The sequence below is a fragment of the Pseudonaja textilis genome, chromosome 16, assembly GCF_049901715.1.
Source record: "Pseudonaja textilis isolate UNSWEBS1 chromosome 16, rPseTex1.2, whole genome shotgun sequence".
In the NCBI taxonomy this organism is placed as follows: domain Eukaryota; kingdom Metazoa; phylum Chordata; class Lepidosauria; order Squamata; family Elapidae; genus Pseudonaja; species Pseudonaja textilis.
The window spans coordinates 1,367,654-1,388,344 of NC_142005.1; the positions used below are offsets into that span (position 1 = coordinate 1,367,654).

The 20,691-nt window shown below is 49.7% G+C and overlaps 1 protein-coding gene and 1 pseudogene across 3 annotated transcripts in view; one reads left to right on the forward strand and one right to left on the reverse strand.

Annotated features, from left to right (window-relative positions):
* Positions 1-8,032: 8,032 nt before the first annotated feature.
* LOC148124548 (insulinoma-associated protein 1a-like) lies at positions 8,033-11,421 on the forward strand (annotated as a pseudogene).
* A 6,286-nt stretch (positions 11,422-17,707) lies between these two features.
* Positions 17,708-20,691, reverse strand: part of SIPA1 (signal-induced proliferation-associated 1) — a 51,166-nt gene continuing 48,182 nt past the window's right edge. The window contains exon 16 of one of the 3 annotated variants that reach the window (XM_087914148.1): positions 17,708-20,030. In XM_087914148.1, the coding sequence (XP_087770274.1) occupies positions 19,878-20,030 (153 nt within the window). In that variant the 3' untranslated portion in view covers positions 17,708-19,877. The remainder of the gene's footprint in view (positions 20,031-20,691) is intronic. The other 2 variants (XM_087914146.1, XM_087914147.1) reach the window with 2 other exon arrangements.

A 20,691-nucleotide genomic window follows, 5' to 3' on the forward strand; every position in this document is an offset into this window, starting at 1 on the left:
GAGTTTGAGAAGCTGACCTGTCTCCCATCATGGTTGGTTCGTGGTGGGAGCTCAATTTTCCCAAACTTTTCCTGGAGTTCTTGGAAGTTTCAGATCTCTCCCTGTGGTTTAAAAGAAAAAGTCCGTTCTGGGTGGCTTTGGGAAGCGCGTTTGATTTTAAGGCGTATCTATCTGTCTGTCTGTCTGTCTGTCTCTGTCTATCTATCTATCCATCCATCCATCCATCTTACAGCAGGGGTCTTCAAACTTGACAGCTTTAAGACTTGTGGACTTCAACTCCCAGAATTCCTCTTCCTCCAGTCATGTCACCTCAGGAATTCTGGGAGTTGAAGTCCACAAGTCTTAAAGCTGTCAAGTTTGAAGACCCTTGATCTACAGTATCTCTACCTACCTACCTATATCTATCACCTCTCTCTCTCCATCCATCCTTCCCTAACTTTCTCTCACGCTACCTATATCTATCTACCTATTTTTCTACGTCTATCTAAATCTACCTACCACCCTATATCTATAATCTTATCTCTCTACATCTATCCATCCATCATCCATCCATCTCATTTCTCTGCCTAGCTCCCTCTCTCTCTCTCTCCCTCTCTCTCTCTCCCTCTCTCTCTCTTTCACACACACACACACCTAGCTGTCTATCTTAATACATTCCTATGCTGCCCAGAAGTCACTAGATAGTGAATCTGATGTCACACTCCTTTACTCTGAATTAAACAGTTCTTTTAAAGAGGAACCATTTGACCCCAAATTCAGATAACAGATATAACAGATAAATCAGAGTTGGAAGGGACCTTTATAGGTCATCTAGTCCAACCCCCCGCCCAAGCGGGAGGCCCTACACCATTTCTGACAAAGGTAATCGGATATGGAAATGTCCCCGCCTGCACCAGCAAAGACACGGCCGTTTCTCTTTCTGAACAAAACCGAGTTGCTTTGGAGACAGTCCAGCTGGGAAGGTGAAGAAAAAAACTCCTGGTGATGAATTGTCCATTGTGAAGATCCAAAATCAAAATCTCTCCCACGCCCGGTCTTTAGATTTTTGTAATTTCCACACAGCAGCCTCCTCCCCTTTTGATGCCCCCCAAGAGCAGATAGCAGGGCCCTGAGAGTACTGAAAACATAGGATTAAAGGATGTCCTTGACATCTGACTGCAACTGACCTCAAAACTTCCTGTTGCTAAGCAAAAGTTTAGTTTTTCCCCGTTTTACGAACGTTCTTCCCACCGTTGTTAAATGCATCGATCCAGTTATTGAGTTGTTAAGAGGGCCGTTAAGTGAACCAGGCTTCCCCAACTGACTGGTCGGAAGGTTGCAAAAAGGGATCGTACGACACTGCAGCCGTCGTAATTATGAGTCAGTGCGAAGCATCCAAACTTGGTTCACCTGACGTTGAAGATGCTACAAATGGTGAAATCGCAACGTACTTTTTCAGTGCGTAACAAACTTGGCCAGTTTAAAGGGGGGCTCTCAAAAAGGGTCTCCAAAATATGGGTGTAAAGAAAGGGGGGGCTCTCCAAACTTGACGATGTAAAGGCCTATGGACTTCAACTCCCAGAATTCCTCAGCCAGCCACTGTGAATCCATGGAATGAATGACTTGCCTCCAGAAGTTGGAGGTTTTTTAAGAAGAGATTAGACAGCCACTTGTCTGAAATGGTATAGAGCCGTGATGCTAACCTTTTGGGCTCCTGTGCTAAAAATGGTGTGTGTGCTTGCATGCTCGCAGTCGCGAGCCAGCACCCAGAAGACCGCCCACATCCCCTATGCATGCATGCGCAATAATAACCCCTCGCTCCCCACCGCCTCCGGCACTGTGCCTCATAGCTGATGTTCGGATGGCTTGAAGCCTTTTTCGGCCTCTCAAACGCTTAGAAAAGCTTCTGCAGGCTTCTACAACCTTTATAGGCCGAAATCTAGCCCCGTTTCGTCACTTCCTGTTTTTCCCGAAAATACCAGAAATGACGAAACGGGGCTAGATTTCGGCCTACAAAGCTTGTAGAAGCCCGCAGAAGCCTTCCTCAAGCCTTTGAGAGGCCGAAAAAGGCCTCAAACTGGCCGAAAATCAGCTGTGGGGCAGGCACATGCCCAGTGAGGTAAGTTTGCCTGCAGCTCGCTTGCCGGCACAAATGGCTCTGTGAGTGCCACCTGTGGCACGTGTGCCATAGGTTCGCCATCACGGGTATAGAGTTTCCTGCTTGAACAGGTGATCAGACTAGAACAGTGGTCGCCGACCAGTGGGCTGGGGACCACTGGTGGTCCGCAAATAAATTTTGGTGGTCTGCAGAGAAATGTCACCCCCAAAAGCAATTAATCCAGGCTGCGCCACCCACATGGCCCATGGGAACACAAGGCTTGTGTTGCTTGCATTGCGAACAACACAAGGTAGTGAGGGGATGGGGGAAAGGGCAGAGAGGGAGAACTTGCCCCACTTGCCCCACGCGCCTCACCTGGCCACCGGGCTGCTTCTTTCCACTTCTTTCTTCTGCTTTTGGATGCCCGCAAGGAAAGCAGCCAAAGTCTTCCTTTCTCTCCCCCAAACTCCGCCAGAAATGAGTCTTTGGGACCCTGCAAGGCCTCCTGCTCCAAGAGGCTGTGCCGGCATGACAAGTTTCACAAAGACTCATTTCTGGCGGGGTTTGGGGGAGAGAAAGAAAGACTTCTGCTGCTGCTTCTGTTTTCCTTGCATGAAGCCAAAAGTCTCTCCCCACCACTCGAGAATGGAGCTGGAGACGGTATCCTGCAATCCCAAATATAGAACGATTGATCAGTTGGAAATCGGGGTGGGGAATTTTCCTGCAGACTTTTTTGGGGATTTTCCCAGGCACTCTGGTCCACGGGATTTAAAATTATGAATTTGGTGGTCCCTGAGGTCCAAAAAGTTGGCGACCCCTGGACTAGAACACCTCCAAGGTCCGTTCCAACTCTTGTTCTACGGTTATTCTGTGAAAAGACAGGTTAAATGCAAAGTTAGGATACCGGCCTGGAAGATAAGGACTTGCAATTGGATAAAACTATTTATAAACAAAAGAAGAGTTGAGCCTTCTGTGGCTACATGGCTACTTTTTGTCCATGATTTTGTCCAGAAGGAAAAATAAATACAGACTAAAGAAAGGGTGCTTTGTAGCAGGAGAAAAGATTCAAGGCTTTATTTTAGGAAGTTGCAACGTTCTTATTATTGAAAAACCCTAAGGTTGTGTTTGGGAATTTGCAAAATTCTTATTATCCTTGCACCATTTCTCCCCAATTTTTTTACTTTATGCTTTATGTTTAGGCCTGCCTGTATTTAAAGGAAGGTTGACTTGAAAAAAATATATGTAATAAGTAGGTAAACTGAGGCTGCACCTATCAAGGATCGGTGGTGGGGGAGAGACACAACAGTGATACAACAGTGGTGGGACTCATCTCTGGGGGGGGGGGGGATGAGTCTGCCTACCAAGATGAGGTGGACCAATGGTTGCTTTCGTGGTGTGGAGACAATAACTTGGTCCTCATCACCAATAAGACCAAGGAACTGATAATGGACTATAGAAGGAACAGATCAGACATCCAGCCCTGGCTTATCCATGGAGACTGAGGGGAGCAAGTGGCCAGTTTTAAGTTTCTGGGTGTTACCCTAAAAGAGGACCTGACCTGGGGTGCCCACATTGCAGCCCTGGTCAAAAGGGCCCAGCAGAGATTATACTACCTGAGGCTTCTCAGGAAACAACAACTGAATGAGAAACTGCTGGTGACCTTCTACCGCTGCACCAGAGAGAGTATCTTAACTCACTGCACCTCTGTAGGGTTTGCCAATTGCACAGGGGCAGATAGGACAGCAGTCCAGAGGGTGAACGTCATGGCCCAGGGGATCATGGGTTGCCCTCTCCCCTCTTTGGAAGAGCTTTATAGCTCCCGCTGCCTTAAGAAAGTTCAAAACATCCTCAAAGATCCATCCCATCCTGGGAACCCTTTTTTTGAACTATCACCATCTGGCAGCCGGTACAGAATAATAATAAAAACAAGGACAGATAGGCTGAAAAACAGCTTCTATCCCAGGGCAGGAGCTCTTCTGAATTCTGCTGTATAGTGCAGGGTTGGTGCAGTGTCGGGGGTTTTCGGTTCAATGTGTGGAGGGTGAAGGATGTGTGTTTGGGTTTATTTTCATGGTTGTGGTCATGATGTGCACTGAAGATGGTGTTGATTTTGTTGCACAGGTGTAATGACAATAAAGTAAACTAAAAACTAAACCACCCCTCCTAAATACTCACAGGCCTTTGGATGTTGTAGTTGTGGTTATCAACTCTTTTATTTCCTTCTCCTCTTTGTGATCTTGAAGGAACCTCTGCCGTTTCTTCCATTTCTTTTAACACACTTTGCATTGTGTTTTTTTTCTGTCAGGCATCCCGTTTTTCATTCCGCATTTAAAATGTAGGTGCTTTTCTCTGTTATTTAAGTTATTAAAAGCTTCCAAGGAGGAGCCAGCTGCCTCCTTTAAGCAGGGTGGAGGAGAAGTTATCTCAGAGTGATTTTTAGCTTTTTCCAGCTCCGTAATTCAAACACGTCGGTTTTTCTTTGTTCGTGTTTTCTGACTGAACAGAAGCTTTCATAGCCATATGTTGTAACGGGCAAAACCACAACTCCCAGGATGCTAATTAGACAGGACTATAGTGAGAGATCCTGATGGTGTGTGTGTGTAATTCAGCTATTATGGTACTTAGATAATTGTTTCTCAATCTTGGCACCTTTAAGAGGGGTGGACTTCAACTCCCAGAATCCCCCAGCCAACATGCTTTAAGATGGGTGGACTTCCACTCCCAGAATCCCCCAGCCGACATGCTTTAAGACGGGTGGATTTCAACTCCCAGAATCCCCCAGCTGACATGCTTTAAGAGGGGTGGATTTCAACTCCCAGAATTCCCCAGCCAGCATGCTTTATGATGGGTGGACTTCTACTCCCAGAATCCCCCAGCCAGCATGCTTTAAGATGGGTGGATTTCAACTCCCAGAATTCCCCAGCCAGCATACTTTAAGATGGGTGGACTTCAACTCCCAGAATCCCCCAGCCAGCATGCTTTAAGATGGGTGGACTTCAACTCCCAGAATCCCCCAGCCAGCATGCTTTAAGATGGGTGGATTTCAACTCCCAGAATCCCCCAGCCAGCATGCTTTAAGATGGGTGGATTTCAACTCCCAGAATCCCCCAGCCAGCATGCTTTATGATGGGTAGATTTCAACGCCCAGAATTCCCCAGCCAGCATGCTTTAAGATGGGTGGATTTCAACTCCCAGAATTCCCCAGCCAGCATGCTTTAAGATGGGTGGATTTCAACTCCCAGAATCCCCCAGCCAGCATGCTTTAAGAGGGGTGGATTTCAACTCCCAGAATCCCCCAGCCGGCATGCTTTAAAATGGGTGGATTTCAACTCCCAGAATTCCCCAGCCGACATGCTTTAAGAGGGGTAGACTTCCAGCCTGGGGAATTGTGCCTCATTTTGCATCCTTTCTTGCCGCAGTTGTTAAGTGGACTCACTGCAGTTGTTAGGCGAGTAACACCGTTGTTAAGTGAATCTGGCTTCCCTGTTGACTTTGCTTGTCCGAAGGTCACAAAAGGGGATTATGTAACCCTGGGACGCTACAACCGTCGTAAGTATGAATCAGTTGCCAAGCATCTGAATGCAAATCATGTGGCCTCCGGGATGCTGCAATGGTCACAAGTGTGAAAAAAAACGGTCATAAGTCATATTTTCCAGTTGCCCTTGTCACTTCAAATGGTCACTAAATGAACTGTCGTAAGTCTACTGGCAGCTTATTGGTCAACCCCTCCAGAAAACCAACGGAAACCCCACAATTTCCAACAGACAATGTTGCTCAGGAATTAACCATGGTTATAACGTGGCTAGTTTGCAGGCTGGGGAATTTGGCCTAGAAATGGAGCTCTCACCTCACAATAAGGAGGCTGTGAGTTCGATCCTAGGTAGAGGCTAATGTTTGGAATAGACTCCCCTGCTAGAGCAGGAGGTTGGACTAGATGGCCTCCAAAGGTCCCTCCCAACTCTGTTATTCTATGTTCTATACCAGTGATGGCTAATCTTTTTGGGCTCCTGTGCCAAAAATTGCGCATGTACCAGCACGCACGCATTAGCATGCCAACACCCACAATGCAATGCACGCCCCCCTCCCCACACCGCATGCGCACGCAATACCCCCCTCCGCCATCCCCTTACCTGCACTGCACCTTTCAGTTGGTTTGAGGTCTTTTTCGGCCTCTCAGAGTCTCTGCAAGCCCTGTAAATACCAGAAGTGACGAAACGGGCCTATAATTCGGCCTGAAAAGCCTCTTTGAGGCCTTTTTCCAAGCCTCCGGGAGGCCAAAAAAAAGGCCTCAAACCAAGGGGTGGGGGGGAATCAGCCGCGAGGCACGCGCATACGCAGTGAGGTAAATTCGCCTGCGGCTCACGTGCTCCGCACAAATGTGTGTCACTTGTGGCATGCGTGCCATAGGTTCGCCATCCCAGTTCTATACGTTGCAATTCTGGGAGTTGGAAGTCCACAGGCCTCATAAAGCCGCCAACCATTTTGGGACACGGATTTTTTTTATTTTTAACATTCTGGTGGTTGTGCACCCCAACTTTTCTGCCCTTGGTCTCTGGCCAACGGGCCTTGGTGTGAAAGGGTTAACTGCAGCCAGGCCTGATATATATAGTGTGTGTGTGTGTGTGTGTGTGTGTGTGTGTGTGTGTGTGTGTGATAGCCAAGGGGAGGTGTCTAACTGTCTGGCATCTGCAAGGAAGCCCCCTGCAGCTTTATGGGGAGGGGGCAGTCAGGAGGTCAGGAGAGGCACGTGTCTCCGGCTATTCAGACACACTCCTTGGCTTCCTGGGGAGGGGAGGGGGCAGAGAAGGGGGAGGGCACGCATGCTGCAAAATGTTAATGCACCAGGAGGCCTTCCTTGCCCTCCCCCCTTCCCGCCCATCCCCAGGGAGGAGGGTCTGGTGAAGGGGAAGCATCTGCCCACCCACCCACCTCCTTTTTCCCCCTTTGCAGGGTGGAGAGGCCAAGACCAACTGCGCTGGGCTCAAACAATGCGCCCAGATGAAACCCTGAACAAAGGGGAGGGAGGGAGGGAGGGAGGGAGGGGGGGGGAAGGTGGCCAACCGGCAGGGCTGGCCGGAGGTTCTCTGGTGTCCCAGAGTCCTGGCCAAGCTGCCCTGGAAGGGGATCCCCAGGGTGGAAGGGAAGAAACGGCCCCCGAAGCTGCATTGGAAAATGAGAATCTCTCGTGGAAATGGGTGGGTTTTCCTGGCCAGCAAGATCAGATTCCTGTTTTTTTTCCTTCTTCCCTTTCCTTTTTCCTTTCTTTTCTTCCTTTTCTCCTCCTCTCCTTTCTTCATTCCTCTCTTCTCTCTTTTCCTTCCTTCCCTTTTCTTCCCTACTTCCCCCTTTCTCCCTTCTTCCTCTCCTTCCTTCCTTTGTTCCTCCCTCCCTGCCTTTCTTCCTTTTTCCTCTTTCCTTCCTTCCTCTCTCTTCCTTTCTTTCCTTCCTCCGTTCCTCCTTCCCCTTCTTCCTTCCTCTCTTTTATTCCTTCCTTTCCCACTATCTTCCTTCTTTCTTTTTCTCTTTCCTTTGTTCCTCCCTCCCTGTGCCTTTCTTCCTCCCTTCCTCTCTTCTTCTCTTCCTCTTCTATCCTTCCTTCGTTCCTCCCTCCCTTCTTCCTCTCCTTCCTTCCTCCCTTCTTCTTTCTTCTTTGTTCTTCCCTCCCTGCCCTTTCTTCCTTCTTTCTCTCCTTCCTTCTTTCTCTCCTTCCTTCCTTCTCCTTCCACTCCCCCTTCCTTCCTTCCTTCCTTCCCTATTTCCCACTCTCCGTCCTTCCTACTTTCTTCCTTCCTTTCTTCATTCACTATTTCCCTCCCTCCCTCCCTCTCTCCCTTCTTCATCCCTTCCTCCTCTTTACCTGTTGGACACTTGGGGATCTGACTTGAACACTGCCAGGCTAAAACCTTGGAGCACCTTCTCATCATCCCAGCCATCCTTAACAAAGGGCCCCTGAGCATGTACAGAGGGCCTACCTGCGAGGACTGGGCTGGGCAGGACAGGGCTGATCTAGCAAGGCCTCTTCCAGCCCTGCAGGAAGAAAAGAGCGAAGTATTCAGGCTAATCCAATGGCTTTTTTGCTCTAGGACATTTGAAAGACGAAGCAAGTGAGAAATTGTTGAAATTAGATACAGGTCATAATTCAGAGGCGGGAATAAAAGTCCTCGCTTGCTTGCTGGCTTCTAATAAATCTGCTGTTTAATCTACGGCTAAAACTCCATTTTGCACCCCGTGTTTGCCGTTCTGTTTTCAAAGAGGGCTTCAGTTTCTCTGGACTGACCTTGGTATCCTGCCGTCTTTTACTCCCTGGTCGAAAATATACGAGGCAAAGACGGAGCCTGAATTTTGGGAGCAGCTCTCAGGCCTAAGAAATGTGGACGGAGACCAAGATTTGCACGTATGCGTCAAGCATTTTTCCTTCACCATTCAGTTCCCGTTACAACTCACCCCGAGAGATTCAAAACTGGAGCTGCCTTCCACCCTCAAGGCATCTTACTTACATCTCCCGCACGCAAGCAGATATTCTACACGTAAGTTGAAAAAAAAATCATGTGGCCTCTGTGCAGGCTTGCAGAGGCATTTATTTGGGGGAAGGAAGGAAGGAAGGAAGGAAGGAAGGAAGGAAGGAAGGAAGGAAGGAAGGAAGGAAGGAAGGAAGGTAAAAAGGGAGGGAGGAGAAAAAAAGGAGGAGGGAGGAAGGAAGGAAGGAAAGAGCGAGCAATGGAAAGGTTGGATGGAAGGAAAGAAAAAAAGCCAAGAGAAAGGGAAGGAAGGAAGGTGAAAGGAAGGAGGGAGAAAGGGAAGGAAGGAAGGAAGGAGAAAGGAAGGAAGCAACAAACAAAGGTAAGAAGGAAGGAAGGAAGGAGAAAAGGGAGGGAGGGAGGAAAGGAAGGGAAGGAGGAAGATAGGAAGGAAGGAGCAATGGAAAGGTTGGGTGGAAGGAAAGAAAAAGCCAAGAGAGAAAGAAGGAAGGAAGGAAGGTGAAAGTGAACGAAAGAAGGAGAAAAAGAGAAGGAAGGAAGGAACGAAGCTGGGAAGGAAAGAAGGAAGGAAGGAGAAAGAGGAGGGAGAAAGGAAAGGAAAGAAGAAGGGAGGAAGGAGGAAGGAAAGAAGGAAGGAAAAAGCTTTACTCTGATCAGAGTAACCACAATTGTCTTGTTAAGTCTTGACTGGCCCAGCAATGCATTAGCCACGATTTGCTCCATAAGCCACAATGGCCTTAGTTCACTCATTGCCCAAACCCACAAACCACATTAATCTCGGCTATGGCTGCACGAGCTGCTTCCTCAAGGCCCAACATACCACAATGAGCCAGGGAGCTACGTGTGCTCACATTAAATTCTGGTTTAATGGCTGGGGGATTCTGGGAGTTGATCTTCGCCCATTCTAAGGGTTGCTAAGGCTGCAAAGTGGCCTCTACAAGGGCGTAAAACTGTTGCCTGCATACAGATCCTGCCCTGTTTAATGGCATTTTTTCCCCCTACCTACAATAATACAACAGCAGGAAGAATCTGAGTTCTACTAGTTGTAAGGGCACCCCTTCTTCAACCTTTCTCCCCTGCCCTCCTTCTACAAGGAGGGAACTTCAGCGGTTGGCTTGGGGTCGTCCCGCAGCTCCACAACTGACTGATTCGGTGTCTAAACTGGTCTGATTCATCACCCAGGGGCACTGACTGACTCAACAGGTTGCATTCACACAACCAAACCCAGAACAAGCCAAGATTCCAGTTGGCACCTGTTTTGTCTCCCACCGGTGGAATTAAATCCAGTCTGAGGGGCTTCGCTTCTTGCCTCCCTCTGCGCAAGGGGCCCGAAAAGGTTAATCTGGCCTTCTGGTTTCCACCTCCTCCTCCTCCTCCTCCTCCCTCCTCCCCCCCCTTGCAGGGCCCATTGATGCTCTCAGCCTCCCCAGGGTATCAACTTCCATCCCTTTTGTGCTGGCGTGTGCCATCCGTGCCCCCGGTCTGCATAATGGCAGGGTCCACACGCCAGAGCTTCCATCTGCTGCCCCGGCTCCTCCCGCCATCCGCCCCCCCCATCCGCCCATCCCCGGGGATTTGAAGCCACGCAGCCAGATCAGCCCCCATTGGCTCCTGCACACCAGCCATCTGGGGCCTCCAGGTTGCACAAAAGCAGCCCCAGGCCTTTATATGGGGGGTGGGGGGCAGACGCCCCTGCCCACACAGGCCAGCTGCAGCCAGCCGAGCGAGGAGGAAAGACGCACCAGCCCAGCCGAGCAGCCGCGCCACAGGTTCTCAGCTGTGGACGAAGCCCATCGGCGTCTCGGGAGCATCTGGGTGGAGAAGCACCGTGGTCCAAAGACGCCAACTCTCTTCTTCCAGATTTTTTTCCCAAAAAAGTCTCCCCTTTAAAATGCCACGCGGGTTCCTAGTGAAGAGGACGCACCGAGGAGCACCCGTCTCATACCGGATCCGGACTCCGCCAGACGAACGTTTCCCACCGGGGCCTGCAACCCATCGAAGACAGCCCAATGTTGGGCAGCTGCCCGAATCCCAGATTCCCAGCCTGGCACCTTTGCGCCACATCAGTGCGGTTCCACTCTCCAGCTGCCACGACCGGGACCTCAATGCTGGGTCTCCGGCACCAGGAGAATCCGCACCAGCCTGCACCTCGCAAGGTCCTGGTTTGGGCTCAGTCTGTGCCGAAGCCAAGCCGTTGAAGAGAGCCGGCGTGGCCCGAGGAGGCCTGGTCTTGCTGGGCGCCTTCGTCTGCCAGTTGTGCCAGGAATCCTACCCGGGCCCATTGGCCCTGGCACAACACTGCTGCTCTCGCATCGCCCGGGTCGAGTACCGCTGCCACGAGTGCAGCAAAGCTTTCAGCTGCCCGGCCAACCTGGCTTCTCACCGCCGCTGGCACAAGCCCCGGAAAGAGGGACACCCAGAGGGCACCAAGGAGAACGAGAACCCCAAACCGGCCCGCGATTCCGGTGCCCTGCTGTACCCCGAACTTTCGGAGGGGAGTTACGGCTGCCCGCACTGCCCCAAACGCTTCCGACGGAGGGCTTATCTAGGCAAGCACCTGGCTCTCCATGCCGCCGCCGGCACGGTGCTCTCCGAAACTCGGCGCCTGCCCGGCAACTTTGGCCCTGTACCGGCTTCTTGGCCCAAAAAGCCATTGTAATTCTTGCTTCTTCCCAAGGCAGCTGGCAGAGGCTTCCCACCGAGGCTGAAAAGATTTGAAACCTGCTGGTTTTTAAAACTTTTCCTAGACATTTTGATGGACAGGTGGCAGAAACCGAATGTCCCCAGACAGAACATGTAGAAGCGAAAGCCGATTTGTGCGCCTGGATGAGAAAACTTTGCATTTGTCATTTTTCAGCAAGAGGAGAGACAGAGATGGGGAGGTTTGGATGCAGAGGTCTCTTCCCTGCACCCCCAGATTAGCTCTCCGCAGATGGAGGAGGGGACAATGCTTAGAAAAAGCTTTGCTATAAAGCTTCCTTTGAGGGGAAGGGGTTAAAAAGAGGGTGTTGCTTTATGGGGAGAATATTTGTGAAAGGGAAGCAATAGTAAAAAAAAAAAAAAGACTTAAAAAAAATCTAAACCTTTCTTGTGCGTTTTCTTACATGTGTGAAAGGAACATGTAGAATTTTCCACGGGTGTAAAATGCGGGAAAGAAGTTGGGCTGTCCTCGACTTACAACGGTTCATTGAGTGACCGTTGAAAGTTACTTACGGCACTGAAAAATAGACCTTTACAGGCATCCCTGTGGACATTTGATCAAAATTTGGACAACCGGCTTGTATTTATGACGGTCACAGTTTCCCCGGGGGGAGATGTCCCCCGTGATCCCCTTTTGCGGTCTTCCAACAAGCCAATTGGGATGGCCAAATTCACTTAACGACCATGTTCTTCCTTTAACAACGGCAGGGATTCACTTAACCAACCGTGGCAGGAAAAGTCGTAAAAACTCACCTAACAAATGTCTTTAAAATGGTTGTTAAGTTGAGGACCACCCGCATTTGAAATGTCCAACTTCCCAAGTTGTCTCCATCCCACCTTGGCCTATAAATAAAATAAAAAAAAGTTGGGAATTTTGCAGCATTTTTTAAAAAGCAACTCCATCTGTGGCGAATTCAGGTGCACGCAAATCTTTAATGTGGTGCGGGTTTTTTTTAATGCATAAACCAGGCACTTATTATTATTTTTTTAAATCTCAAGTGAAACTTAATTCTTGGTTCTTTCTTAATAATGTTCAGAGGAAATTGATTTAAAAAAAACAAACTTTGGAATTCATGTTTTGTGAAGCGGTTCCCCTGTGGCAGGATTTCATCCCTGTTCTTGTTGTAAGTGTGGAGTTCAAGGGTTTAGCTGCCTTTTTTTAGGAATTAATGTAAGAAAAATCAGAAGGATGGCACCAGGAGGGAAGGCTTAAAACGACACCTTTCCGTGTAGGAATTTGCTTTTAAGGCCCTGCTGGATATTTTCCTGTCTCATAGAAGTTAAGTGTATTTTCTGAATGGTCAAAGGGAAAATTGGAAAAAAAAAAAACCCAAAACTTTTCTGCCAAGTTATTTTCCCAGCTAGGCGCCTATTTGCTGGTGGGGAATAGGGAGGGAGGGAATTTCTCTTTGTACATGCTCAGAGTTACTCTTGATTTCACATGGAAAACTTTTGAGGACTTGGGGTTAATTTTTTTTATTTTTTTTCACTATCTGGAAAGCAAGGGTGGTGCAGGAGAGGGAGGGAGGGAGGGGGAAAAGAGGAGGGGGCTTCAAACGTGTATTTCTGAATAACAGCACTCTCGACACATTCCTCTTCTTCCAAGCAGAAAATTGTATTGCCAAAACATTAGAGAATTCTTGATACTTGATGCTTGGTTCCTTTCTGGTGCAGCAAATGTATTTTTGGGACAATGTTCAGGAATTGTATGCCTGTTTTTGATCCTGTGCTTGAGCTGTGGAATTTTAACGTTTTTTTAAAAGTGCCCAGGAAATTTTATCTAGACGGTCGGGGGCTGGCACAAGTTTTCTTTCTTTCTTTCTTTCTTTCTTTCTTTCTTTCTTTCTTTCTTTCTTTCTTTCTTTCTTTCTTTCTTTCTTCCTTCCTTCCTTCCTTCCTTCCTTCCCTTCCTCCGTCTCATTTCCTTCTCCTTCCTCCCTTTCCTCTTTCTTTCTTTCCTCTTCTTTCTTTCCTTCCTTCCTCCATCTCACTCCCATTTCTATCCTTCCTTCATCTTTTTTTCTTTCCTCTTTCTTTTTCTCCTCTTTCTTTTCACTTGAGACCTTCAAGAAGAGATTGGACTGCCTTTTGTCAGAAATGGTGTAGGGTCTCCCACTTGGACGAGGGTGGGGGTTGGACTAGATGACCTATAAGGTCCCTTCCAACTCTGATTATCTGTTATCTGTTTTCTTTCTTTCTTTCTTTCTTTCTTTCTTTCTTTCTTTCTTTCTTTCTTTCTTTCTTTCTTTCTTTCTTCCTTCCTTCCTTCCTTCCTTTCCTTCCTTCCTTTCTTTCCCCTTTCCTTTCCTTTCCTTTCCTTTCCTTTCCTTTCCTTTCCTTTCCTTTCCTTTCCTTTCCTTTTCTCTTTTCTTTCCTTTCCTTTCCTTTCCTTTCCTTTCCTTTCCTTTCCTTTCCTTTCCTTTCTCTTTTCTTTTCAATTGTTGTTGTTCAGGCTCCAAAGACAGCAAGAGCTGTTCCTGGCAACATCTCCGGGGAGGCTGAGCTGTGTGTTTTCATTCTTCATTCTGGAAAGGTTTGGAGTTGTTTATTTTTAAAGCAAAATTGATTTTTGGACTCAGGCGTAATAGACTTGGGGAGGCGGATTAGAAAAAACCTGGAAGACTGGCTCTGCTGTGATCTTGGGAGGGTTGAACAGCAACAGAAACAGCAGGCAGCCCCCGCCCCCCCCCCCCCCCCCCAAAAAATCTGGATCTCTGCTGCAAGAGCCTTTCTGGGAACTCTGAACTGGCCAACTCCGCTGTCTTAAAGAGGTACACCGTCCGTGGTCGCTTCTCTCTGGCAAGAGTCCTGAAAGAGTTGGACATGATTATAGGATGAAGTAAACACGAGGGAAGGAGGGAAGGAAGGAGGGAGGAAAGGAAGGAACTGAGAGAGGGAGGAGGGAGGAGGAAGGAAGGAAGGTGGGAAGAAGGAGACAAAGAAAGGAGAGAGGAAGGGAGGGAGGGAATGAAGGGTGAGAGGAGGAAAGGAAGTGGGGTGGGAAGAAGGAAAGGAGGGAGGGAGGGAGGATGTAGAAAAGGAAGGAATTGAAGGAGGGAAGGGAGATGAGAGGGAAGGAAGGAAAGAAAAGGAGAGGGAGGGAGGAAGGATGTAGGAAAGGAACTGAGGAGGGAAGGGGGAAGGGAGATGGGGAGAAGGAAGGAAAGAAAAGACGAGAGGGAAGGAGGAAAGGGAGGGAATGAAGGAAGGGAGGTAGAGGAAGAAAGGAACAGAAAAAGTGGGAAGAAGGAAAGGAAGGGAAGGAGAGAGGGAGGGAGAGAGGGAGACATAAGGTGGAAGGAAGAAGGAGGGAATGAAGGAAATAAGGGAGGGAGGGAGGGAGGGAGGAGGGGAAGAAAGGAAGAGAGGTGGGAAGAGGGAAGGAAAGAAAAGGAGAGAGGGTTGAAGGAGGAGAGACAGAGGGAAGGAATGAAGGAGGAAATGAGGAAAATTGGGAAGAAGGAAGGAACCTGAAAGAGGGAGGAAGGGAAGGAAGGGACAGGGAAGGAGGAAAGAAAGGAGGGACGTAGGTGGTAGGGAAGAAAAGAAAGAAAGAAAGAAAGAAAGAAAGAAAGAAAGAAAGAAAGAAAGAAAGAAAGAAAGAAAGAAAGAAAGAAAGAAAGAAAGGACAAACAAGCTGCAACAAGGTGTGCTGTTTTCAACTGTGCTGTTCCAGCTTTGGACCAACCCTGACATTCCGGGAAGTCCAGCCGTAGCTGGGCACCCATCCTAAACCGCAAACCAGGTTCCCTCCCATTTCTGCCATCGGGGCCGATTTCCTGGTCGGTAGGAAACGCCTGTAAAACGATAGCCACTTCAATCCCGTCCCGGCGTTTTGCTCGGTCCGCTTCCTTCAGCAGAAAAGCAGCCCCCAATTTTCTTTTTGTTTTTTTTTCTTAAAACTATTGCCAACTTTGGAAGACTTAAAAAGAAGGTTGTTGGTTTTTTCCCCCTCATGCCCAGATCTGGGTGTTTTCCTGTCTGCAAAAGGAGGCCTTTCGAAGTCACAAATAACAGAATGCTTGCAAAATAACGAAGAGATCAGAAAGCCAGCTTGCTGCCCCTTGCCAAATACAGCCAGTCCTCGACTTATTGCTGCAAAGAGAAAGGTGGGCCTCCGTTGTGGTCGTGGCAGACACACAGCTTGTCCGAACTCTTCTGGAAAAAACCTCCCAGTGTTGGGAGGATCCCCACAATAAATGGTATACGGTCTCCTGCTTAGGTGTGTGTGTGTGGGGGGGGGGGTTGGACTAGATGACCTGCAAGGTCCCTTCTGGCTCATGATTATCTGAGAGAATCTGAGAGAATCTTTGCCGCAGAAGATGGGGAAGGCCGGGGAACGGAAGGGAGCCAACGGGACAAATGCTCGGCCAAACCGAAGAAGGTTGAGCCCACTTAATTATATGGCCAAACCCAACCGCTAAGTACATAGCAGGCCGGCGAGTCTAACAAGCCAAGGTCTGCGTTGGGTGCCCAGGGAAGCAAAATCCCAGGGAGATTGCCAAAGCTGGAATACTGGGATGGGGAGGGATCTGAGGAGGGGCTCTGGGCCCCACACACGAGGAGGAAGGGAGGGGTGTGCGTGGGGGGACAGCCGGGCTGATCATCTTTCCAGATTTCTTACATGCTCGCACTCATATGCCGGCACCCAGAAGGCAATGCGCGCCTCCCCGTGCTCCCTACACATGCGTGCGCAAACCCCACTGACCCCCAACCCCTACCGGCCCCTTACCTGCGCTGCGCCTCACAGCTGATTTTTGGCCGGTTTGAGGCCTTTTTCGGCCTCCCAGAGGCTCGAGGAAGGCTTCTGCAGGCCAAACACTAGGCCCGTTTCATCACTTCCAGTATTTCCAGAAAAACAGGAAATGATGAAACGGGCCTAGTTTTCGTCCTGAAAAGCCTGCAGAAGCCTTCCTCAAGCCTCTGGAAGGCCGAAAAAGGCCTCAAACCAGCCAAAAATCAGCTGAGGCGCGCACATGCGCAGTAAGTTTGCCTGCAGCTCGTGTGCCGGCACAAATGGCTCTGCGTGCCATCGGTTCGCCATCACGTCCCTAGATCATTTCAGACCAATGGCTGTCCAGCCTCTTCTTAAAACCTCCAGTGATGGGAGTATTCACAATTAGCAGTTCCACTGGCTGATTGTTCTCTCGCTGTCAGGAAATTTCTTCTTAGTTTTGGGTGGCTTCTCTCCTTGAAGAGTTTCCATCCGTTGCTTCCTGTCCTGCTTTCAAATGCTTTGGAGAACAGGTTGACCCTCTCTTCTCTAGGACAGCCAGTCGGTTCAACTACTGGTTTGGTGAACCAAATGCAAAGATGGTTATCATGTCACCCCCTAGTTCTTCTTTTCATTAAACTAGAGTAGAATAGAATAGTTGGAAGGGACCTTGGAGGTCTTCTAGTCCAGCCCAGGAGATCCTATACCATTTCAGACACGTTGACTGCCCAATCTCTTCTTAAAAACCTCCAGCGACGGAGCAGCCACAACTTCTGGTGGCAAGCCGTTCCACTGGCTAATTTTGCTCACTGCGTTTCTTCTTAGTTCCAGGTTGCTTCTCTCCTGGGTTAGTTTCAGGGGTGGGAGTCAAAAATTGCTGGGTATGCGTGGCCACGATGGGTGTGGCCTGCCAAAACTTCCGGGAGGGCTGTTTTCTGCCTTCCCCAGAGTCCGGAGGCTTTCCTCAGGCCTCTGGGGGGTGGAAGGGGGGAAAAAACGGCCTCCCCCGGGCTCCGGAAGCCAGAAACAGGCCCACTTCCGATTCGGCCTGGTTTTTCACCTGCTCAGAGCCTTCACGCAGAACCTGCACTTACCTGCATCCAAAACAGGCCGCGCGGAGACTCCTGGGAGGGGCGGGCTGGGCGGGGCCAGCCAGTCGGTTCAACTACTGGTTTGGTGAACCAAATGCAAATTTAACATCCGGTTAGGCCGAACTGGTTGGTTAGTTTCCCACCCCTGGTTAGTTTCCACCCGTTGCTTCTTGTCCTGCCTTTGGAGAATAGGTTGACCCCCCCCTCCTCCTTCTTTGGGGGAGCCCCCTCAAATAGTGGAATTCTGCTCTATGTCTCCTGCCCCACGTCCCCCCTTCTTTTCCCTATGAAAATCCTGAAGAGAGGAACGATTCCGGGCTTTGCTCTAATGACCCCCAATCAAAATGCATTTTTGAGAGGAAACCTGCATTCGATTCCTCCAGAGCAGCAAAGAAAGAGAGGAAAGGAGGAAAAATCCCAAATTAAGGGGTCGGAGTTGGGCTGCCAGTGATGGAGTTCCGGGGGGGATGTCTATCACAGGTAGCCCTCGACTTACTTACGACCACAAAGTTACAACTCTTAACCACTGCTGGTTAGTCCTGGTTTCCTTTGCCCTCCCTGGATTGAACCACATACCACCACCACCCCGGCCTCCCCCCCCCGCTTGATTCCGGGGTCCCCCAAAAGATGAGGAGAGAGCCCAAAGTGGAGCTGTGAAGACTTTTTATTGCACGAAGAGGGGGGTGGAAAATCTGTACATTCAGTTCAAATGCAGCCCTTGGCAAAGGCCAGACAAGGAATTCACACGCCTTCCTTTAACTACAGTTGGGAAGGAAGGAAGGAAGGAAGGAAGGAAGGAAGGAAGGAAGGAGAGAAGGAGTGGTGAAGAAGTTGGAGGGGAGGAAGGGAAGGAGGGAGGGAAGGAAAGAAGGAGTGGTGAAGAAGATGGAGGGAGGAAAGGAAGGAAGGAAGGAGAGGAGAAGGAGTGGTGAAGAAGTTGGATGGGAGGGAGGAGGGGAAGGAAAGAGAGAAGGAGGGGTGAAGAAATTGTAGGGGAGGGAGGGAGGGAAGGAAGGTGGGAAAGAGGAGTGGTGAAGAAGTTGGAGGGGAGGAAGGGAAGGAGGGAAGGAAGGAGAGGAGAAGGAGTGGTGAAGAAGTTGGAGGGAGGGAGGGAAGAAGGGAGGGAGGAAGGGAAGGAAGGAAAGAGAGAAGGAGTGGCAAAGAAGTTGTAGGAGGGAGGGAGGGAAGAAAGGAAAGAGAGAAGGAGTGGTGGAGAAGTTGTAGGGGAGGGAGGGAAGGAATGGAAGAGAGAAGGAGTGAAGAAGTTGGAGGGGAGGGAGGGAGCAGAGAAAAGAACAGAGAGGAGAAGGGAAGGAAGTAATGAAGGAAAGAAGGAAAGAAGGGGAGAGGAGAGGAAAGGAAGGAGAGGGAAGGAAGAAAATAGTGAATGAAAGAAGGAAGGAGAGGAAAGGAAAATAGTGAATGAAAGAAGGAAGGGAAGGGTGGAAGAAAGAAATAGTGAATGAAAGAAGGGAGGAAGAGAGGGAGGGAAGGAAAGAAACAGTGAATGTACGAAGGGAGGAAAGGAAGGAAATAGTGAAGGAATGAAAGGAAGGGAGGGAGGAGAGGGAAGGAAAAAACAAAATACTGAAGGAATGAAAGAGGGAAGGAAGGAAAAGGGAGGCCAAGGAAAATAAATAGAAGAGAAGAAAAGGGGAGGAAGGAAAGACGGACAGACTGTGGACTACAAGAGACACAGAAGAGCCCCAGAAAGTGGACCCTCTCCCAGTTGGATTGGGGATGTGAACGAAGAGGAATGGAAATCTAAGTCATGGATAGCACCATTTTGGGGTGGGGGCCGATGCTGGGAAGACGAAATCAGGAGCAAACCCCGCCCCATTCTACAGGAACCTCTACAGGTTAAGGTGTACAGGTGAAAGGAAGGACCGGACAGGACAACTCAGAAGATATATATAGATATATATATATATATATATTTGGGAGGGTAGGAGGTTAGTCCTATCACAGCTTTCAAAAAATAATAATAATTCACAGTAAATTGAACCGGAAGCACGCCGTGCCATCCAAGACAGTGCGGTGGGAATGGGGGTGGGGGGAGAAAGGGAAGATTAAACTCCAAGGAGACTCGAGTTATATAACCCCAACCCTGCCTGGAAGCCACTTGCAATTATTGCATTTTATCGGGAGGTTTTTGCCCCACCCGCCCTCCTTTCTCCCCCGCCCACTGAAGACCCCGGAGGGGGCTCTTCTCCAGGAGGGCTCAGCAGAGACCCTGCACGCCCCCAAAATATATATATCCGTGGCTGAATTTTGCAACTTCCAGAAAGAAGGTGAAAAGGCAGGCTGGAATCCCAGGTGGCCCTTCTTCTCCGCCCCCCCCCACCTCCCCTTTTTGGGGAGGGGGGGGGGGCCTTCGAACCCGAGTTCAAATTCACGCCCAGCTGAACCTGAGGATGGGGCAAAAACCAGGCGCCCTTCGAAGAGGCGGAGATGGAGCGATGGGACTCCAAACTGTCAATTCTATGCCGACCAGCCACGTCGGGGTCTTTTTTCTCGTTCAATTATCCAACCCCCACCCCCCGCCGGCTTCATCTTTTGGGGGTGGGGGAAGGCAGCGGCCCCCTCCCTCCCCTCTCAAAAAACGGGGAGGGCTGAACTTCCAGAGCGAGGCAAGGCTTTGCGAGTGGCGGTTTTGTTTCCCCGCAACAAACCACCCTCGGATTCCTGGATCTCCTGGGGGTGCCCTTTTCCCTCCCCGCTCCTGAGGGAGGAAAAATCGGGTGGAGCCGTCCAGGGCTGGGCCAAGCAGGAGGGTGGCCGGCCGTGGAGGGGCAGAGGGCGCTCCCCCCTCCTCCTCACGGGCAGTGGGGGCCGGAGGAACCTCCCCCCAACATCTGGGTGACTTGGCTGAGTTGGGCCGCGGCCGTCTCCGACGCCTCTTTCAGTCGCTTGGTGTTCTGCTGGAGGGTTTGCATTTCGGCTTGGAGAGCCGCCTTTTCGGCTTTTTCCTGCAAGGGGGGGCGGGGGGGGTCAGGGGTAAAAAAGGAGGTCAGAAAGAGGATCGGGTGGGGAAGGGGCTTCGTCATTCACTGGCCCCCCCAGCCTTGAGGGCCCTCATCCTGGCTGTGGTCCCGGCTTAAACCGGGTGACAAAGTAAGTGGCCCTAACTAGGAAAACCCGCACACTGAAAAAATGGGGAGTTTGCGCCGTGTTTTCGTTCAATTCAAACTTTAAGATGGGTAGACTGCAACTCCCAGAATTCCCCAGGCAGCAGGGATTCTGGGAATTGAAGTCTTTGAGTTGCGAGGTTGAGAAACGCTGCTTGGAAATAAATGAAGTTTTTTCTTTTTTCCTTCCTTTTTTCTCTATCCTTCGTTTCTTTCTCCATCCCTCTTCTTTCTTTAGTTTCCTTCCTTCTTTCTGACTCTCCATTCTCCTTCTCTCCTTCCTTTTTTCTCTCCATCTCCATTCTCCTTCCTTCTCTCTCCCTGCCTCCATCCTTTTTTACTTTCCTTCCTTTGTTCCTTTCTCTCCCCATCTCTCATCATTTTCCTTTCTTCTCCCTCATTCTCCATTCTCCCTCCCTCCCTCATTCCTTTTTTCTCTCCATCTTTCTTCTTCCTTCTCCCTCCCTCCCGTTTTCTTTCCTTCCTTTGTTCCTTTCTCACC